Source organism: Galeopterus variegatus, unplaced genomic scaffold (genome assembly GCF_000696425.1).
Source record: "Galeopterus variegatus unplaced genomic scaffold, G_variegatus-3.0.2 Scaffold696, whole genome shotgun sequence".
NCBI classification, from domain to species: domain Eukaryota; kingdom Metazoa; phylum Chordata; class Mammalia; order Dermoptera; family Cynocephalidae; genus Galeopterus; species Galeopterus variegatus.
In genome coordinates, this window is record NW_007726807.1 from 111,843 (window position 1) to 126,409 (window position 14,567).

At 35.2% G+C, this 14,567-nt stretch overlaps 1 protein-coding gene across 1 annotated transcript in view; it reads right to left on the minus strand.

The window, feature by feature from the left end:
- NEBL (nebulette) overlaps positions 1-14,567 on the minus strand; it is a 110,369-nt gene that overhangs the window by 52,483 nt on the left and 43,319 nt on the right. The window contains 5 exon segments of the mRNA XM_008571523.1: positions 821-894; positions 1,061-1,171; positions 5,586-5,696; positions 7,774-7,884; positions 11,400-11,510. Coding sequence (XP_008569745.1) covers positions 821-894; positions 1,061-1,171; positions 5,586-5,696; positions 7,774-7,884; positions 11,400-11,510 — 518 coding nt within the window.

Below are 14,567 nucleotides of genomic sequence, written 5' to 3' on the forward strand. Positions count from 1 at the left end.
AGGGTTGCGATCCGTTGCCGGTCACGAAAAAAGACAAAAAAAAGGAAAAAAAAAAAAAGAATTACTTTTAGCATAAACTCCATTAAGCAGATTTAATTCATTGGTCAATTTTCTATAACCATTTTAATTTTTTTCACTCCCTTTACTATTTCTTTCCATTGGGATTCACTCTTTTTCATATAAATTTTATAACAAAAATATTATTCAGTAATGAATGTTTTTGCCCAAGTCAGATTTTATAAATAACCTCTTCCATGAATATTTTCTTTTGTAGTCATTATTTCTCCCATATCTATGGATTTTTTAGAAAATGTTTGAACGTATATTTGGCAAATCTAAATTTTATCAAGAAAAATTAACCCTTCCCTTAATTTTTAGTTAATATTAAATTTCACTTTATACCTTTCGCAGGTTTAGCCACTGCTAGTTTCATTTGGAGCTGATTACTTTAATAATAATATTCACTTTGAAATGGTTAAAAGACAAATTGTAACTATTTTTCTGTAGTCCAAGCAAAGAGCACTCAAGCCAAGTGTGCAATGCAGCCAAAACAAAGGGAAAAAAAGGTCAAAATATCTTGGACTCAGAACAAGGGGCCCCAGCAGGGGGGCTGTGGCACTCCATAATGTCAGTCAGATTGAATCTACAACACTGTCTCTTTAATTAGGGAAATTAATCAAGTTTGATCAATGGATTCTTAATTATAGAGTTACTGACCTTGAATGCAATACCCTCAGAAAGATAAAATCAACTACATTGTATACTGATAAATTAAAAAATTTTAAAAATATTTTTAAAAAATAAATAAATAACTCAAAGCATATCTGGGATATCCACGCTCACTTGCATTCCTTACCCTTTAATTTCATTTTCTAAGTCTTTCTTATACTGTTTCTAAAAGAATAGAATAGAATCTTAGAGCTTTGCTTAACCTTCAACAGCAATGTAAAGACTTATGTGTTTGAATATTAAAGCTATCCATGAGGAAATAACATTCATACTCTTTCTAAATGAAATTCAATGGGTTTGTTTTAAACTTCACATCCTGTTACTTTCTTACCTGGCTGGCCATCTCAGATGCTTTCTTGGCTCTCTGGACATCAACAGTGTCTGGGCTCACCTGCATTCCTTTTCCTTTAATTTCAGTCTCCAGATCTCTTTTATAGTCTTTCTGCAGAAAATGAAACATGCAGGTAGGGATCTACAATCATTTGAAAAACTGTGATGACATTTTGACATCAGAACCATGTCTTCTAGAATTAATTTGGACCCTTATTTCTTTTATTTCTGTTGAACAAGAGAATGTTTTAACTTGTTATAGGAACATGACTTGGAATGCCTTATTCACAAGTAATCAGGAGGCTTTTTTCTATTAACTTTAATTAAGAAAGAAAACAGAGATAGCCAAGGGGATAATTTTATATTTCAATACGGTAAATTGGATAAATTATTGGTTAATAGATAACTCAGTTGATGAATATTGATCAAATGTGATTGTAGAATTGTTGCTTTTCACTTTATAGTGAATATTGTTGGTTGCTTTCCTAGAATCTGCCCCTTCTTTTTCCTTCATTGACTCCGTAACTTGCTACTGACCAACACACTGCTCCCCTATTCTCTACCATGCAGCTTGGGTGAGACTGGCTTAAATAAATCTTTATACCCATCCCTGGCCCCAGATGATTAGTTTAGGGATGGGTGCATTTCTTTTTCCGCATAAGATATCAGAAGAGACTTTCTCTTTTCTTCTGGTCATGAAGAAGAATCTAGCCCAGGGAACAGCTGTAAGCCTCTTTGAAACAGAAGAAAGCCTGCCTGAGAACTGAAAGATAGAAACTGAAACAAAATCACATTACCTGAGTCCTAGATAAGCCATGCCTAAGAACACCTCCACTGTTTGGTCAAGAGAACAATATATTATCTACTATTTTTTAAAGCCAGATTGAGTTGGATTATCTGCTACAAAACAGTCATAATTACCCAGACATACATGTCTTAAGGGATTCTTGTCACATTTTTAAACTGACTGTAAAATTCAGCAAGTTGTACATTTATAATTGTGCATTTTCTACATGCATGTTATTCTTCAAAGAAAAATTTTATTTTCATAAAATTATTAACTATGTTCAATTAAATTTCCTCCAAAACAATTATTTCCTATGATGTTGACATACTCCAGATTTGTAGATTCTCTACTACCAAGTAAATGCTGCTTCACTTATTTGTGGTATTCCAAATTTAGATAAATTGTAAACAAAAATCTCAGTCTCAGAGAAATCGTATATTTTCTCCCTATTTTCTACTCACAGCCCAGTCTGTTTTTACTGACAGATTCTTAGTTTTACTTTACTAAACAAAAGTTCAAGTAACAACTTTTAACTTTCAAAATAATAAAATTAAATTATCATTGTCTGTAAAAAGCTATCTGTGTCTGTAAAAAGCTGTCTGTTTTTAGTAAACTTGTTTAAAGCCCCAAAACATTTCATTTGAAGGACAATTATAGAAACTGAGGCCCTGATTACAGTCACCAAGGTCCCATAGTAGAAGTATGTTACTTAATTTTCCAATATGAATTTTCAAATCTAAAAATGTTCTAAAGCATGTAAATAGACTACATAGGACACTAGTTGTACCAGTTATTTGTTATTACTACATAAGAAAATACCTCCAAACTCAGAAGGTTGAGCACAACAACATCATGACATCCACACTGCAAGAGGGCAAACACCCAATGCACAGGTGCACTTACACCTCTGCGTCAGTCACAATTGCTAATGTCCCATTGGCTAAAGAAAGCCACATGGTCAAGCCCATAGACACAAGAAGGTTTGACTACTGGGGGTCATTAGTATGATATACCACATAGACTTTACTTGAGAAATGAACTTGGATATTAAAAATAAACTATGGCAAAGTCCCAAACTTTGGTTGAAAGGATTTGAGAGCCTGTCAATTTGACAAAATGGAATATGTCCCTGATTATATGCAAATGAGACATTTGGATTACAAAGATAATAGCATCACCAAAATTGGTTTGGGCTACATGGAACCATAGTAGAGCTGATCCCCTAGGCCTATTTTCCCCCTAGTATCTCAATCATTAGACTTGCACCATTTTTCCTAGTATATAGTCCTAAAGAACACAGAGAAATCCAAATCAGCATATTGTTGAATAAACAAATCTATTAACATACTAATGAAAGACCTGAATACTAAAACATGCCGGCTTCACAGCATACATCTTAGAAGCCTGCTCTTAGATAAAAGAGTGAAATACAAAATAACTGTTCTTTCCACATTCCTTTCTCCAGGGAAAGTATGCTTTCCATTGGCTTCAACTTTAACTCCCCAGTACCTTGAACTAACACTGAACACAACCCCCTCCACAGAATAAGAAAAATTTCAGAGACCTATAAGTAGTAATTTGATAAATATTGGGTATAGCTAATCACTTGCAAACCCAGGGAGACCACCGTACTGTGAGAAAGATCTATTTAATCTAAGAAATGAATAACAAGAAAGAGCCAACCATGCAAAGACCAGGGAAAGGAGTTCAGGAACACAACGCAGCTGAAAGAGATCCTAAGACCTGTGCAGGTGCAATTGGGGCCTCTGGGACCAGATCATACTGTGCAGGAGAAGGGTGCAGGAAAAGGACAGGCACACTGGGGCCCATTTGTGAAGTGGGGCTTTGAATGCCAGAGCAAGGAATATGGATTGATGCTGGACATGACTGGAAACCAATAGAGAGTTTCAAGTGAGGAGAGTAGCATACTTCCGTTTAATTCTTCAAGGATTTATTCTGCCTGCTGGGTTGGAAATGTATATTGAGGGCATAATGAGAGCAGAATCCTAGTTAGGAAGCTCCAATAATGACCCAGGTGTCAGAGATGGTAGGGTGGGGAGAAGTAGATGGCTTTAGAACATTTAGAACCATTATGCAGATGGAGTCTATAAAACTTGCTGACAAGAGGAATCAAAGTGACTTCTATGACTTTGCTGCAGGGGGCGGGGGACGGCAGGGAGCTATCCTGAGGGAAAATGTACAGTTCTGGTTTTGGTGTGCAATGTTGAGATACTGTTATACATTTTCCATGTGGACAACAGAGGGCAAACAGTTACATCTTCATAACCATGTACAGGACACACTTTTTCTATAAGAATGAGGTAGAACTATATATATAAAGTAATGTGGAAAAGAATCCATAGTATTAAGTGAAAAAACAAACACAGAACAAAGTTTATGGTATGAAGGCATTTAAGTTCCTTTCTTAAGTTTATGTGTGTACAAGTGTATGTTTACCTATTTATACATAAAAATAGATCTGGCAGGCTCTACAACAAATATAACAATGGCTATCTGTCGGGAGGAAAATGGAACTAGGGGAGAGGTTAAAGGGGTTTTCAAGTCACCGTTCTCCACTCTTCCGCTGCCCACCCCTGGCTGCCATTTCTAAATGGAACCCTTATTGGTCAGGAATTCTATGCCATTCCCAGTCCCTTTGTCTAAACCAATGATGGCAACCCCATTTCCCTGGCCAATGCCTAACCCTGGGCATGTGGGTAGTTCCCAACACAGCAGTAACTCCCATGGCAGTTAATCAACTACCTCTAGCCTTCCAGATTTCCTGAGTGAGAGTCAATCCTGAGTCAGCTCTTCCTAACTGCAAAGGTCACATAATAGCTCTCAGAGTGAAGCCCCGTTGAAGCCCCCACCTAACCAGCCTTGAGATCAATGAGCAGCACCCCTTAACCTGCACCCAAACTTTCTCCTCACATTTCCTTCTTACAAAATAATCTCATCCCAAATACTCTTCACTCCAGTGATCCTTTTATATTTTTGGAATTGCTGGGGAAGTTCAAGAGGTGTGGAGCCAGTTCTGGGTATTTCCTTTAAAAAAAATACACATGTGGTCTATCTCCTACAACTTTGTTATGTGATATCTATCATACTGTAGCATCTAAGACAAAACCACTAAGTTAATATCCTGCCGTTACACGTGTTACACGAAGAGGAAAATTGCGTTAGATGAATGAACGTGGTCGTTCAGGATATATAATACCTCAACCCAAAATGCTGACTGTGTAGAAATTTCAGGCACTGATGAAGTCAACAAAGCATATTTTAACAACACGCAGTCACACAGAAATGCCTATTGTTCTTATGTTAGAAACTTGAAACATGATTTTCAAGTTCTGCTCAGAAAGTTGAAAACACAGATCTGCCAAAAAGCACATAATCCAATCCATTCTTTAAAAAAAAAGCTATGAAAACATTTGTCATAGCCTAGATTAACATGAAATTTGTTGTATTACAGAATAAGGTGGGCAGGAATGTGTACGTGTGTACGTATGTGATCTATTAAAATGCCCTTCCCCAAGTTTCCTCTTATGTATTTAAAGGATACAAGCAAAGTAAAAACTGTAAATTTTCAGACAGCATAATGATTTGGAATGGTTTCCATTCCAAACTGTTAAACGAGCCACAAAACTTTGAGAAACTCCATGTACTAATCAAGTTGCTTATATGATTTGTTAAGTTCCACAGTATGAGTTCCAAGGTCCGCATCATTCATTCTACCAACCTCACGAGCTAGCTCTGCAGCCTTTTTGGCACACTGTATTTCAGGGGTGTCCATGCCAACTTGCATTCCCTTCCCTTTAATTTTTGACTCCAGGTCTTTCTTGTATTCTTTCTGTAAAAGGCAACATTTTACAACATTCAGACACTCAGTGGGCAAACATGTATCAGTAGTCACTGATTCCAAAAAGTAGCTAAAAATACTAAAAAAGAGAGAGAAAGCACAGCTTACTTTGTACCATGAATGATCACCTAGAACTAAATGTTCTGAACTTCTTAGACCTACAGTCACTATTCTCAATGAAGAAGACTGTATAAAGCCCTAAAGATTTTTAGCATAAAAAGCAATTCTCAGGTGAGAATCTTCACTGCCAACTATCTTGGGTGAATAGGAAGGTGGGTGTAAATGAATTGATGTTGTAGAAAGAAGACTGACTTTGAGACCAGAGCACTCAGCAGCTATGTGACAATGGCAATGTGTCTTAACATGTCTGGTTTACTCATCTGCAAAATGGGGATAATAACACCTCCATGCAGGATCCACTGTGAGCATCAGTGAGACAGCACACGGCAGAGAGCCCAACACAGAGGGAGTGCTCAGTAACTGAGCCTCCCTTGTCTTTCATCCCTGTCCCCTACACCAGTCCTTCCTTCTCTTAATATGGCCTGACTTTCTGCAGATCCTGCCCCCTGCCATTTAACTGCATCTGGCTGGACTCTGCCACTGAGAGTTTAAAACAATTTTTCCTAGTATTATCGAGAATTGATTACAAGATTGACCTCTGAACATGGATTGGACATGTCATCACTACAAAAGAATTTGTAGAAAACTGCTAGTGCAGGGGTCCTATGATGACAATGTTAGCCAAAGACCTCACAGTGGACATTTGCTGTTTGTGCCTGATCAGCATCCCTTTCTCCTTCTTCTGGCCAAAATCTCCACAATCTCCTTTTTGGAAAATACCTCTGATTTCTCTCAATCCATACACATTGGGGGGATTAATTTCTATCACCTCCCTACTCCCACATATATTTTTAATTCTACTAAAATGCTTTTTAAATGTTTCCTTTAACTTATTTAAAGAACATGTATATAGCCAAGATTAATGTAAATTTTTTTAAAAACCTAAAAATTATGAATATTGTACACTTCAGACATTTGTCACACTACATAGGAAGTTAACAAAACAAATGCATGACCATGAGAGGCCAGCCAGCACATCACACTCCCCCCACCCCAGATACAATGATCAGGTCAAGTGTTAGGACAAAGGCTGATCCTGGGAAAGTCAGCCTAAGACCTGAGTTGGAATTATAAAAAAAAAAAAGATGCTCACTTCTCCCTGGTATTACTGGCCAGAGATACGAGTTATCTTATTGTTAAGTTATCCACATGGAGACAGACTCCCAAGAGTGAAACCAACAGAGAACATACCAGAACCAAGTGACAAAAGAAGAGGGACATCACTGGAATTCCATCTTGAAGGAAACTCGATCTTTTCTGTTCCATGAGCTAAAACATTTCCTTTGTTGCTTAACCCAGTTTAAGTTGGGTTTCTACCATTTACAACCTAATAGGGTTATTATCATCATCATCATCGCCACAGTTTAATAAAACATGGGGACAAAGCTTTAAGCTTTTTCACTGCTAACTTGAGCTAGATTCTCCTCAAAGCACAGTGCCATGAGATGATACCAAAGTAATGACATAATACAAGGATTAAAGGACTGATGGCTCTTCAGAGATATTTTATGCCTTCTTCTAAAATTCACGCAAAGTGAGCAGCAGCAATTTTCGTTGGTAGAGAAGTTTAAGCAGGCTCTTTGGCAGCCAAGGTCAGAACTGGGAGAGTCAGTTGGGTTATGAGCAAGAAAGCAGGTGAACTTTTAATTCCAGTTCCTGATTGATCATGATAACACACCTTCCTAATCTTCTACTTTTACTTGCTTAAAAGATGAAGTAACATCTCATAAGACTATTTTGGTTTATTGTATAGATTTTCTCCAAAATGGGGAAATGTAAGCATCAATTATTTTTAAATCCACTGTCCGGAAAGACTACTAGGATGTAGCTGCTTATAATCATCTACCCATAAAAATGGTGAGATGTATATAATACTTGGGAAAGATTTACAGATAAGGAAATCAGCCGAACATTCATGCATTCTAAATTGTGAAATAAATATACTCACTTCACTAGCCATTTCAGAAGCTCGTTTTGCTCTTTGAATATCAAGAACTTCTGAATTCAGTTCCATTCCTTTCCCCTTTATTTCATTTTCCAAATCCTTTTTATATTCTTTCTATAAGACAAGAATGTTACAATTCAAAACTTACCAGAAATCACTTTAATTGATGTGTGTTTTACATGTTTTCTAGAGACCACAGAAAGGAGAATATATTACTATTCATGCTTATTTCTTACAGACACTTCATTGTCTTCTCTATCAACTTCAGAGTGGCTTCCAATATTAACAGTCTTTTCCCTTTCACACTTACTCTCATTATGTCTTGGTACCATAGTGCATTTTTAAAAAAGATCTCTTCCCAATAAGTTCTGGTGTTCTAGGCTGACTATAGCTAATAATACTATATTGTATATTTCTAAATAGCTAGAAAAGAGGATCTCAAATGTAATCAACACAAAGATAAATGCTTAGGTGATGAATGTGCTATCTACCCAAAGTGAATCATTGTGCAATATATGTATGTATTAAAACAACACACTGTACCCCACAAATACATACAATTATATATATATATATATATATATATATATATATAATGTAGTCCCTTTAAACGGTGAGAAAGATCTTAAGAATACATGCTTATTATTATTTGGAGTATTTTTTGAATGCTTTCTGTAAAATATGAATTACCAAAAGAGCATAGTGGAAAAAGAATAGAAAATTTCAAAATCAAAAGAATTGATGTAGCAAAGTTAAAAAAAAAAGTTTCCATTTTATTCAGATTTGTAAAACCAAATAATTTCCTACAAATTGATAATATATAGTTTGAATTTCATCTATTTTAATGTCATATTTTAGTAGATCCAAATGCCACACATGAATACTTATATATAATTTGTTTTTCTATGCTAATGGTTGTTTGTTTTCTTATTTAATTGAATTATGAAAACAATAAATATCTCATCCTCATTCAACTAAGTTGCATTTATGACTAACTTGCCAGACAAAAGATGAAGAAATGATAAGAAATCAGGTTCTAGTTAATTCTAAGGTTAATTTCATGCTATTTCCCTTCGTCCAGTATAATTAAATTAGCATATCCTCTGCTCAATTAATAGCTTTCAAGATATTGTAATGGCCTGTGTGTAATTTTGGAAAGACCTCTGAGTCAAATGACCCTGGAAAAAGTCACAGCTCTTTCACTTATCCATTTGAGTGAACTTCTGGAGAACTTTAAGTAACTTAGCTTTGATTTCCACCTTGGCAAATGAAAATAAAAACACTTGCTCTACCAATGCCAAAGGGCAATGGGGAGAATTAAATAAAATAAAGTACAAAATGATACTTTGAACACTCAAAATTGGCAATATAAATGAAAAAAACATAAAATAAGGAATGCAAAGTCCATTTGAAGCTAAATGTTTACACTCAGAAAGGAAAATTATAATTTCATTAAGTCACCAAGGGTCCTTTCTTCAAATTAGACATCTGTATAACTTATTTCTTCAAGTTAAACTTTTTTAAATTTTTAAATTTTTTATTTTATTATAAAGTGACAATTTATAGTTGTATATATTTGTGCAGTACAAAGTGTTGCTATGATTTATGAACACAATGTGGAATAACTAAATCAAGCCAATTAGTATATCCAACACCTCAAATACTTATCATATTTTGTGGTGAGAACTTTTGAAATTTACCCTCTTAGCAATTTGGAAATGCACAATATTATTAACTCTATTCACCACACTGTGCACATAGTTCTCAAAATAAACTTATTCCTCTGTCTAACTGAGATTTTGTACCCTTTGACTAACATCTCCCTATACCCCTCACCCCCAAACCTCTGCTCTCCCAAACCATTCTACTCGCTGCTTCTGCAAGTTTGATTGTTTTAGATTCCACATTCAGTGTTTGTCTTTCTGTGCCTGGCTTATTTCACTTAGCAACATGGTTGCTATGGGCTAAATGTTTGTGTCCCCCAAAAACTCACATGTTGAGGCCTTATACTCCAGTGTAATGGTATTTAAAGGTGGGGTCTTTGGGAGGTAATTAGGTTTATATAAGGTTCTGAGAGGCCCCATGATGAGATTAATGTCTCTTTAGAAAGAGGAACAGAGACCATAGTTCTCTCTCTCTCTCCCTCCACTGTGAGGACACAGAGAAAAGGCAGCCGTCTGCAAGCCAGGAACAGGGCCCTCATCAGGAACTGAATCTGCTGGCATCTTGATCTTGGACTTCCCAGTCTCCAGAACTTTGAGAACGGTCTGTTGTTTAAGCTATCCAGTCTATAGTATTTTGTTATTGCAGCCCTCAGCAGACCAACACAATAGTCTTCTGGGCCTTTTCCTACCCTGATGCAGACGCTCTGAATCAATAAGTCTAAGACTCACTCCAAAAGAGAAATAAAAGAAAAAGGCAATGGCATGTTTTAAGTCATTCATGGATCTCAAAATAGATCTCACATTCTCGTTTGTATATAACTGATGAAAAGGTTCCCCTTTAAAAATTTTATATAAATAGTGCATTTTTTTTAAATAGAAGACAATAATAGCATAAAGTTGTCATTTGAGTAGCCTTTCAACTTCAAAAATTTTTATAGGAACCAGAAGTGGGAAAAGATAGCATAGCAAGAGAACTCTTAAAGAAATGATATGCCTATTTCAATACAACATACATTACAGAAGTGAATAACATTAAATTTCTAAAACCATATAGCTCTACTTTATTTCACTGGTTTAGGACATTTCTTTCAGGAATAGGATCCTCAGTTCAAAAATTCAGGATAAAATGGAATCACACTTTAATATATATTCATGGAATATAAAGTTCATTTATATGATACATATTCTATATTATACTATATATATTCTAGTAATACTTACTGATCGAAATATTTAATAAAGGGAACACTTTCCCTTAAAATAAAGTGAATCATTTTTAAAAAGAAAAGACAAACTTTAAGGGGATGGACTCTGAGCATAATATTTTTAATTGTTCAACAAATTTAATATATTAATTGTGAGCTAAAATGCAGGGGAGAAATCCTGTGCAGAATAACATGAAAAGTAGATGTGAGTTCCTCTGTTCTCTATACTAAATATATTATTTTTTCCCTACTTAGAACTCAACCTTCTTATAAATAATGTACCATTTACCCAGACCTTCACATGTAAGCATCTATTTCTGATATCAAATGTAAAGAAAATCTTGCAGAGGAGCTACAGAAAAAGTTCCTTCTAATACATGCTTTCATAATAACTAAATTTGAAAAAAATCAGGCATGCCCAACCCATATACAAAATATTTTTTAAACTAACTGCTATAAAGCTAAAAAACTATTTATAAAGCCTCTGAGCTATAACCAAAACACAAAATCAAAATATTTTTCAAGTTTTCCCAGGAAATCTAGGTAATTTCTTCCCTCAACCTTAAGCAGAAATGTTAACACACACTTTCCTGTTTTTAATAAAAATGCAAAACTTTATTAGTAAAAGTGAAAGTGAGGAAAAGAGTAAGGGATTAAAATCTCCACCACCGGATTAGTAGAGAGATGTTAAACAAATATTTCCTGGGTTATTTCTTTGCTTTTCTTTCATGATATTTAACAGTAAATAGCAAGATCATACCTCCCTCAGAAGGTTGGTGATGTACTTTACATGTAAAAATTCTGGAGTCTTGTCTAAATCCAGTGATGACCTTCCTTTAATCTCCTTCTCGAAATCTTCTCTGTAAACTTTCTGTTAAATAAAACCACATAATTTTAAATTTAGGGAATATCTGCAACTGTTGAAAAGATATTAGAACAAGCGTTCCCAGAACAAAACTGTTGTTTTCTTATATAATGTTACCACCTCAGGGTCATCGTCTCAACAGGAAAATAAGTCCAACTTAATCATAAATTTTAGAATCTACCAAACAAAAGCAGAACCCAGTATCACCTCCCTTTGGTAAATCATTCTGAGTGAGGCTGCTTAACATTTTACTCGTCTGTAATTAAACATCAGCCCATTTTAGGAAAGGAGCTAATAAGACTACTATTTGATTGGATCACCTAATTAACTTTCTCAAAAGTGAGTGGCTCCATCCACTGGAAGAAAATCTGGGGATCTGGGGTGGGGTGTGGTATTTTCCTTTAATGACTTTGGCATTGGGAATATTTCTCTACCATCTATGGAGTTTGATATGAACCAAGTTGCACTGTGAGGAGAATCTGATCTTGAACCTAATTAATTTTCCTTTAGGTGAAAGTTCACAACAAGAAATGAAAGGAGGATGATCACAGTGATTGTGGGTCCTAGGTCCTTACCACCACCTGCCCCTTTGACATTTCCTGCCATCCTTCAGCTATGATTCTCTATATCCTAGCATTTGATCTATGCATTTGAAAATCAGTGGTAATGCATGCTTTATGACCATAAAGACAGTCTCTCTAAATAACAAAAAATATCCATCCAAGTGAAATATTTACCAAACAAGGGCCCAGATTTTATCAGCCAAATATTTTATTTGAATTGCATCCTGAAGCTGATAAAATAAGCACATTCTGCATGAGATTTTTAATGATGCAAAATGAGAAGCTATTTCCAGATTCATTATATATTTATTACAGAGATAGGTAATTGCATAAAGAAAATAATTCTCCCAACCATGAGGGAGAATAAGAGAGGCATGTTGTCCTCATTTAGCATTTGTGTTACATACAGTTATTTAATAAATGTGTGTACAGCCACAAGGAAAGGCCAACATGGGTGTTCTGTAAATCTAACAAAGCTAATTAAGAACTGCATTGAGAACATTCCAAACTAAAGAACTATAGATACACCAAGAACAGTGATGAGAAACTGTCTTCTTTATGTGGTACTAATTGAGATATTATGGTTAAAAGGCTGAACCTAAGGCATTTCCTGGCCAAAAAGGACTCTTTAAATGGTGAAATATAAATATGTGCGTGCATTCATTTATTTATATCAGTTATTTTACTTCAAAAAGCTCTTCTCCTCTGAAAAAAATTGTTTTACTGAAGTAAGTCATTAAGGAAGGTTGATAATGACTAGAATCAGCCAATATACAAGTGTACTTCAAAAAGTTCATGGAAAGATTTGTATTATCTTTTAATTGTATTTTTCCATGAACTTTTTGAAGCGCTCTTGTATAGTTAGAAAAAAATCAGAAAACCTTCAATATGCTTTTTGTGAGGGAAGCTATATTTGTGAAATAGACAAAGACATTTTCAAAGCCAGATTTAGAGATTTCTTTTAGAAAACACACTGATTAACCCTATGTCTGGCATTAGAAGATAGTGAGATAAGAATAGCCCATAGCAAAGGCATTAGTGGCTTTTCCTGAGATCATAAATACTTAGCTTTGCCCATAGGAGGCTCAATCAAGAAGTTCATAGTTACGCTGCCTCTTAAGGAGTAAACATCATCACTAAGACAGATGGTTCTCTCTGTATTTATTTCATTAGTCCTATATTTAAATATTTAAAGATATTTTTCACATCAAACTTTGTCTGACTCATATTTTTATATACTTTAATTTTCTAGCTTTTAGAGTATAAATCCAGTCCAAAGACACTTTTTCTTCTTTCTTTTTTTTTTTTTCTGGGGTGTGGGGTGCTGGCTAGTATGGGGATCCAGAATCTGAACCATAGATCTCAGTGTTACAACACTATGCTCTAACCAACTGAGCTAACCAGCCAACCTGCAAGATATTTTCTACTGGAAGATTTTACTCTCCTCAAGCCCTAATGAGCAGCGACATAATTGCTGAACCTAAAAAAATCTAATAGTCAGTGACCATAATTAAAGGAAAAACATGTCTTACTTGGCAAGAATAAGAGAATAATTTGGGGGAGGAAAAGAGTGACTGTCATAAGAAGCTAAAATTCCAAATCATAAATTACCATCATTTCTAAAACAGAAACATGGTATTAGAATACATGCACCATGAATTGTAAGTGCCAGGATTTGCTGGTGAGAGGACAGTTAACTAGAGTAGGAAAAACATTAAGGAGCGTGGGACCAGAATGATGAAAGGGTCCTCACAATGAATGTTTCTGTGGCTGAAGATCAAATAAGAGAGGAAGAGGTGGGGGGTGGGCAGAGGAGGATAGAAGGAAGGGGAGAGGAGGACGAGCCCTAAATGCTGATGCCACCCTCCAGATGTTGTTTTCAGAAAAATGAAGTGATTTTTGATCCCTGTGTCTATTAGTGAAAATTTAACAAATTCATGTAGTCTTAAACTTCTAGAAAACCCACTAAGTGAAAGCCCCAGGACAACTCCTGAAAGCGGAAACATTTCCCTGGGCTATGGGTTAGTGACAACAGCTACATCATTCCTACAAAAGAAGGAAATTCATTGGAAAACTGACTGTAGCCCACCCAAAAAGTACCACTGCAATGGAAGATGATAAAATGATGTAAAGGATATGCAAAAAACTTTATATGCTGTTACCTATAAATGCAGAAAAGTTCTAGTAAAATTCATTCCATTAAATGTAAGTTTTTGTAGGGCTTCTAAACTTGGTCAAATCTACCAATTCTGCCAATTCAATTAAAACAAACACCTAAGTTAGTCAAAATAGTTTCCTGACATTTTTTTTAATCAAATTTCCCTTTATTGGCTTAAGAAGACATGAAGAATACAAATAATTCTTTTTTCCTCTGTAGTTTGTAGAAGAAATTAAGCAACTTTGACTATTCTACAAGCCATAGTAATATCTGAGTACCTGTTTCCAAGAAGATGGATTATAACATTTTGATAAATAGTATACATAATGCTTACAAAATTCC